Source organism: Micropterus salmoides, unplaced genomic scaffold (assembly GCF_014851395.1).
Source record: "Micropterus salmoides isolate LMB-PRFRI ecotype aquatic unplaced genomic scaffold, ASM1485139v1 Ms_hic_scaffold_2, whole genome shotgun sequence".
NCBI classification, from domain to species: domain Eukaryota; kingdom Metazoa; phylum Chordata; class Actinopteri; order Centrarchiformes; family Centrarchidae; genus Micropterus; species Micropterus salmoides.
Window position 1 is genome coordinate 41,910,035 of NW_024041150.1, and position 7,849 is coordinate 41,917,883.

The 7,849-nt window shown below is 42.3% G+C and overlaps 1 protein-coding gene across 1 annotated transcript; it reads right to left on the reverse strand.

The window, feature by feature from the left end:
• Positions 1–48: 48 nt before the first annotated feature.
• Positions 49–6,595, reverse strand: LOC119911979. Its single transcript, XM_038730950.1, has 10 exons — positions 6,538–6,595; positions 6,183–6,443; positions 5,708–5,794; positions 4,889–5,042; positions 4,687–4,763; positions 923–1,175; positions 770–831; positions 608–681; positions 374–492; positions 49–288 (listed from the first exon to the last, which is right to left on the reverse strand). Exons 1-10 carry the CDS (start codon positions 6,593–6,595, stop codon positions 222–224), a joined length of 1,212 nt encoding a protein of 403 aa, XP_038586878.1. The 3' UTR covers positions 49–221.
• Between the last annotated feature and the right edge of the window lie 1,254 nt (positions 6,596–7,849).

The window sequence follows — 7,849 nt, forward strand, 5'->3', positions numbered from 1 at the left end:
AATGTCTGTCCACCTCAGAGTCATGTGGTGGAGGCTTTCTGTCGAGTACGGCCCCTTATGCAGGCGTCTGTGATGCAACGCTGTGTACTTGGGACTGGCCTCCAGCCTTGCCTGCAGCGTGGCACAGAGGTCGGTGAGCTCCTGGCTGCGGAAGCTCGGTGGTCTCACAATCCACCCCGACACCCCCTCAAAGCTGCCGTCTTCCTCATCGGACATCAGATCTATAGTGACGCCTTTCCAGAGCGCCACTTCGTCTGCCGCCAGTACACTCTGCCTCGCTGCCAGCAGCTGTAAACAAACAGAACAGACAGTCCGTGCTGCACAAATCTCACTGAAATATATCGTCACATTGATCTAATGCAATAAATCTTACCCGCTTCCTTCTCGACCGACACCGGGCAGAACTCTTAATGGCCGTCGCCTTGTCAGCAAGATCTGGCTGACTGTACCGGAAGTTTCTGCGTACTGTCTCATAATGGGTCTTACAAGCAGCTGGAAAACAAAATTGAGTGTGTTAAAAAATAAATAGCATAGACCCAGTGAATGTAAAAAGAAAAAGAAAAGTCAGCGTTAGGCTACATACACAAAATGGCGTCATTATTCACACCCTGTAAATCTGGACTTGCTTGCAGAGCTTCAACCAAGTGGGACGTGACCGCCTCGTTAGAAGGTGAACACAGTCTGTGAAAACAAACGTACTGTCAAAGAACAATTAAAAACAATATTTACTTGTACACAGCAGAATAAATGTCTATTCTGTAAACCTTACCCTTGCTCAGCATCATAGCGCCTGCAGTTTGCCTCGGAGTTGTGCAGGCGACGGACCGCCTCCTGTGACATAAGGCAAGACGGTAAAGTCACTCGTGAACAAATTTCCACTGATTCTGGCCGGTTGTAGCTTTTAGTAGTGACCGAGTCTTACGCGATTTTTGGATTCTTCACCCGTCTTTTCCTCTTGCGTTCATCTACACCGGAGCAGTTGTTGGATTCGAGAACAGCCATCCTCTCCTCCATGGGCAACATTCTGGCGTTCAGTGCAGAGAACTGTTGGCTCGCATCGGCAATAAACTGAGTCAGCTGGCGAGACAACCCACTGATAGCAGCCAGCAGCTTGTCGTCTGTTGGGGGACTGGCTGAAACTGGTCGTTGGGACAGACCATGTTCATGAGGAGCCTCTGGGGTGTTGAAGGTCAGACGCCGTCCAGCCATTGTAGTATAGAAGAAAGCAGCAAAGACACGAAAAATAGCAAATTAAAGAAATTCTGAGTAGATGAAGGAGAACATGTCTGTGTTGATATGCTCTGGTCTCACGAGTTCTTCAGTATCAGTGTGACCTCGCACGGGATCAACCTTCAATCTAATCAATGTGCAGTCACACACAAGGTCATTGTCATACAGCAGAACTAGCGAGATGAGCATATTATTATTTATATATATATATATATATATATATATATACACACACACACACACACACACACACATACACAGAGACATGTCTTTGGAAGACTACTAAGATCTTAGACGTGAAGAAGCAAGCAGATGGGACGGAAGAATCTTAGAAATGTTTTCAGACAACAGGAAGCAGTATAATTTAAATTATATGATCATTTGAAGGATGTAGTTTGTGCTGCTGTTAAATCCTACTGAATTAAAACACAAAGGTTGTCGTGGTTACTGTAATAATTTGTTTGTGAATAGAAATATACAACGATCAGCTATAAGAAGGTCTCCCTGACCCGTCCAGGCCATGACTCCACTCAGTGTTCTGACACCTTTCTATCAGAACCAGCATCAACTTTTTCAGCAGTTTGACCTACAGCAGCTCATGTGTTGGACCACACGGGTCAGCCTTCGCTCCCCAAATGAATCAATGAGCCTTGGCCGTCCACGACCCCGTTGCCAGCTCACCACTTTTCCTTCCTTAGACCACGTTTGTTAGGTACTGACCACCGCAGACCGTTTTGGGGATATTCTAACATATTAATGAGGACAAATTGTTTACTTGCTGCCTAATATATCACCCGCTGACAGGTGCCATGATAAGGATACAATCAGTGTTCACTTCACCTGTCAGCGGTGATAAGGTTACGACTGATCGGTGTAGAATACAATATAAAATGTAGGACTATCTTCTAATGTAGCTAATGTATGTTTGCAAACAGCAGATGACCGAAGCATTCATCTTTATTTGACTCCCGTGATTCAGAGTCAGAGCAAGATGAAGAAACAAACACCTCGCGTTGTGGCACAAAGACCTTTGAACAGCAAAGTTAAAAGATTAAGAGGCAATCAACCTCTTAGTATGCAATGGACATGTGAATATGTGCTGAAATGCCACTATTTTAGGAGAACAAAAGGTTGGGATTTGGTCACGTAATAATACAGCTGATATGCTGTATGTGAAGCACAGTGGTTTGGTGTTCGGCAGAAAAACCTCTTAGAAAACTGTACAGTGGAGCCTCGGTCTCCATCCCAGCAGACAGTTTGAGAGACATGCAATGTTGTAGGACTGACCCCGAATAGTCGAAGATTCGATGGGCGGGAGCTTCGCAGCGAAACAAGGATCATGCCATTTTGGTGATATGGGGGTGCTCAGTTTACACAGAACTACCAGTTTCCTCCCAATAAGTTAATATACAGGCTATTGAAATATACATTTCAACATTTAATGATGTAAATAAAAATGTATAAAGAATAAAACTTTAATTAAATGTTTTTAACGTGAGCGAATAAATCCAGAACTGTAATCCTAACCCTGGGTGGTCAGTGCGCATGTGTAGGCGTAGCGTGTGTGTGTGTGTGTGCGTGTGTGTGTGTGCGCGTGTAGGTGGAGAATAGAAACACTCGCTGAAGAGACCGAGCCCCAGCTTCACTGATGTTGTGCCGAGTTGTCCGCACCTTGCAGGACTTTCGGATAATTCCGTTGATGTAGCACACAATGAATATTTTATCGTTTTAAATAGTCGGCTGCTTGAAATAGACCTGCGAGGAACCGCGACGTGCCTGCAGTTGTCGACAGCACGGAGTCGACTGCTCTGCCACGACACGCAGACGGGTAACATGTCAGAATGTAACTTACTCCATACTTGGATCTCGAGCAGAAAGATTAGCATATGTGCAAAGTGGTGTGGAAACACTAACAGGAAGCACAGCCAAACAATAGAAAGCTGTTATATAGAATACCAACCTAATAACCTGTCTACCTCACTGTGAGGATGAGACTGGGAATCATTATGTGTAAGGCTTGCTCTAAACATTGTTTCCTGCTTCTGGAGATGCTTGATTAAGATGGTTATGTTATATATTGCTGTGCTACAGCCACCAGGGGAAATATTGGTTTTGCAGATATTGCAAGTAGCTCAATCCATGCTCAGTTAGCTCTCCTAGCAAAATGTTCAGGTCTACCGGGGTACTGCTGATGCACTGCGTAGTTTGCGCGTCATTGAATTGAATAGATCAGCCCCTTGTCACCAGTACCCGATCCAGCTATTTGAGTCAGAATCAGGCTGACATCAGTATAGGATCGGTGCATCCCAAGTCAAATAGTCATGCATTCAGGTTTCCTCGCTTAATCCCCAACCAGACAGACATTTATACGAATAGCTTGCAGTGAACAGACACCTCAGCCAGCATAATGTCTTCCTGTTGAGCTCATTGCTGGAAGACGTGTAGTAAACCCAGCCACTGTGCATTTAAGCAAGACAGTAGAAAAGGCGACTGTAGTCATGCCACTCTGCACAGAGGTTGAGATGCAGGAGATTCAGCTAATATACGGGGCGGTGTACCAAGACATGATTATCCACACTGACCTTTACACAGCTGCAAATATGTCAGTGTAAAAACTGTAAGTTGTAAAATGAGATCTTTGAATGAATTTAACAGTAGATTCAGATACAAGATGAATCAGAACGATTTCTTGTAAATGGACTAAATCTGGGTCGAATATTTCCTCTGTGTCATTTTTCATTTGTAGTCACATATTTTGGAGGGGAAAAAAAGCGTAGAAGATTACAAAAAATGTGTGAATGTATTAATTACAATGCTCTTTAGTCAAACACAATAAAATCAATGGGTTACTTTAAACTTGCTTCAACAAACCTTTGTTAAAAAGTGAGCATCTGGTAACATTTGTCACCAGATCACTAAACTAAAACACCCTTTGTTGCCTGATCTATTTAAACAAGCAATAATCTTTACACAGAGTCGGTACCTTTTAGAAAAAGGTGACCCTAGACCTAGAGCAGAGGGGGGTCATGGGGGCAACATTGAGAAACAAAGACAACATCATTCCTGCAGGTGCTGCTCCTGTAAACAGCCATTAACCTGAACGTCCATCACAGCGTTCAAGGACACAAACGTTTAAAAAAAGTCAGTCATTCTGACAAGTTTCCATCCAAAAAGGTAATAAACCAAACATTCAGAGCAAAAACCTGAATGAAAGCAGAGAATATAACACACCGTTTGCTTCATCTCCCATAATCTCCTCATTGCTCAGTGTTAGAAAGAACAAACACCTCTCTGTACAGTAGCACAAACTACGTCCTCCAAAATAATCAACCGAACATTTAACCCTTCATGAAGGAGAATTTGTAACATGACTTAAATCTAGCTAGCTGTACCTAATAAACTGGACCACGCATGCTCCCATCATCCTGACGGGACACTTTTCTGTTGGACTCTTACCTCGTTTTGTGCTCTGGGAGTCCACTCTGAGGTCTAGATGACTCCGCCTCCTGTGCTTCCTCTTCACAGACTGACTTCTGCAAGGAAATAATACAAACAATTAAAAAAAATAAAAATCCTTCAATTTAATTCTGTGTGTCAGCGTTATTCCCTTAAATACATAACTAATGTAATACTGGGTAACATTATATAATAGTGGAACCTTGTATTTGTTATCTGATGATCCGGGTTCCCCAGATCCTCCTCATCTAGGCTGGTTCTCTGTACTGTCTCCTCAGCAGACTCCTCCTCCTCATCTTCACCCTCCTCTTCCTCTGCGTGGCCTAGGATGTCCCGGCTCCCCGAGTCCTCCACATCTGAACAAAAAAACGTTAAAGGAGAAAGAGTCAAAAAATGTATTTTGCTATATTCGATGTATTGAGACAACAAAATGTGCTTCATGCAGCTTTTCTTCTTTAACCTTTTAGAAGAGTACAGTGGTGCAATTAAGTACTATTACCACTCTGTAAAAAAGCTCTCTACCTACACTTTAGCCTATGTGCAGTCCCTGTGGTCGCTGGAGCTTGTGGTTCTCCTTCTTCCAGACCATCTGTTCACTGTGGAGTACTATCTTTGTTGTCCAGACTAATATCTGTCCATGCCGTGCATGTTTTGTGTAATTTTCTGTTAGCGACCAGAAGGACTGAACATAGGCTACAGGGTAGGTGGAAAGAGATAGACTATAACCTGCCTAGTAGATATAAGCATACATCTATCCATCTATCACACAATTTAAAATACACTTCAACAATAACACTGTAAGCTAGGCCTAAACCAGATAGATTTACAGCTGGTAAATGTGGAGCTAATTGTAATTACTTTATATAGTGCTTAAACTATAATTCTTATATTTTGCATCATAGTAACTAAATGTATTAAATAAAAGGTAGTGGAGTAAAAGTACAATATTTGCCTCTAAACTGTGGTTGAGTTGAAGTATCAAGCGGCAGAAAAGTATGTTAAAGTGGATATAAAGACGCACTCTGCTCAGATCTGTGCTGCTGCTCCTCCTCTGCAGGGAGTTCAGCTGCTCCTCCAGCCGCCGGCTCACAGACAGGAAACTGGTGATCTGGATCAGAAACAGACAGCAGGGTTTGTTTTTAATGCAAGAAAACTAGATCACCATCAGAGCTCTGTTCTTCAGCTTTGCCAAATCAATATTAAATAGATAAAAATATTCACCCATCTGATTATTATATTTTGTTAATCTAAATGCGCAAAGAAGTACCACAACATGGTACTGTACTACTTTCCATCACTGTTCCCATTAGGGTGAAATTTAACTGTGATTAAATCTTACTGCAGATTAAAAGTACTGAAAATTAGCTCATTAAAAATTCTCTATTAAAAAATAAAAAGATCATGGTCCAGGAAACCCCTGGTTAAGATTTTTATATTAAATAACCAGATTTTTTAATGGAGTTTGGTGCAGGTTTGAAGCAACAGTTGTTCCCCACCTGTCCTACAGAGAGAGACCCGAGGCTGCAGCACCGCCTCCAGCTGCCTCCTCTGCCGGTCGATCTCCTGCCTCAGACCCGAAGCCTCCTCCTCGTACCCGGCTACGGTTCTCTCCACAACCGCGAAGATTTCCTGCGCGGCTGTTGTCAGTTTCTCTGCGATGAATCCTCTCAGGATCTCTGTTTTGGCCAGTTTATAGTCCACAGAGTCCACCGAGGAGACAAACACACGTTGACTGTCTCCATTTGTTCCGAGGAAGTCTCAAGTTTGACCAGAGACTCATGTATTTCTTCAGTGGCCTCCAGGTGGCACTGCTTCGGTTGCACACAATAATGTCCGACTGAAAATCATCACAAATCAAAGGTTCCGCAGTCTTCTTCTTCTTCTTCTTCTTCTTCAGTTCAAGGTGCATCACCGCCACCTACTGTGCTGGAGTGGAGGCCAGAGTTCCCTATTTCCCTCAGTAGACGACAAAGAAATTTAAATCCTCCTCAGTCATAGAGTTTCTTTTAAAATCTCAAACAAGTCTTTATTTTTTCTTGCCTCAATGCTAAATACATTTTATTTATTGCATTAATTCATTTCAGTGTCTGCAGCCACAGGATGAGGGTCAGACAGACCATCAACCTCTCAGATGAAAAAACTCCCGAGTTTGTGTCTTTGTATCATCATCAGGCTCTGAACTCTTAAATCCTTCCTGTTTGACTTCCAGCTGGGTTCTCAGCACTGACTTCTCTATCAGGCAGACACAGTCAGTGAGTTTCAGACGCTGACAGAAGTTTGCTCTCCTTTTGTGCAGCTCGGCAGTGAGGTCAAAACTAAAGAGAAATCACACTCGGATTGGTCTGAGGTTTTATTGCAGACACGCTGTAGCTTCAGAGAAGATGGAGACACTGATTCTCACTAAACACTCTCCAGCTTTAAGATGAATACATTGTGTTTTTGTGTATTTGGCATCTGTATTAGGTTTTAACCACTCATTTTCAATATTATTCATTTCAACAGTAAGGATAATGTAATAAAACACCAGACTTTTCTGTTAATGGTAACTTGAAGGCAACACATGTGGCTTGGAAAACCAGGAAGGGGGAATTAAATAAAAGACAAATTTAACGACCTAGGGAATTAATTAAGGAGTTAATTAAAAGGAGAAAATGTAGAAAAAGGGCACAGAGGGTCATTACTGACGAGGCAGAGGTGTGTTTCAAAATACCAAATGTGTTTATTTTTAATGAAGCAAGAGTAATAAACAAACTGGAAGCTGGAAGTGCTGAAAAAAAAGGAAACACAATTAGAACTCTGATAAAATGGTAGGATTGATAATTGATAATTTGATAACCTCAAAATAAATTCAGATAAAGCAGGAACTTAATATAACCCCTGCAAAATAACTTTATACAAAACTAAGCAGAGGTCACTTGTGGAGAGGCAGACTACACTGAGGAGTGCTACCACTACCCACTTTAAGTGTAGCACTGCAAACCTCACAGCATTACTCACGGCAAAATTGCGCAGTCTATATTGTGTCCCCGTGCAATTACTCACCTGCAAAAAAGTGAAGGGACCTTGCCAGGGTACCTACCCTCCCAACAAGATAGCACCCTGCTCTAAAAATATAAACTAAAAACAATAGGAATCAAACAAATTAACATACAATCACCCAGAT

What these genes read in the sequence shown, in the direction of transcription:
- LOC119911979 (XM_038730950.1), bottom strand. Translation starts at nt 6,595, where the DNA reads ATGCACCTTGAACTGAAGAAGAAGAAGAAGAAGAAGAAGACTGCGGAA. An exon ending in GCAGCACAGATCTGAGCAGA is followed by an intron (nt 5,043 to 5,707) that starts GTGCGTCTTTAT and finishes TTTTTTGTTCAG; the next exon opens with ATGTGGAGGACTCGGGGAGC. An exon ending in GTGAAGAATCCAAAAATCGC is followed by an intron (nt 832 to 922) that starts GTAAGACTCGGT and finishes CTTATGTCACAG; the next exon opens with GAGGCGGTCCGTCGCCTGCA.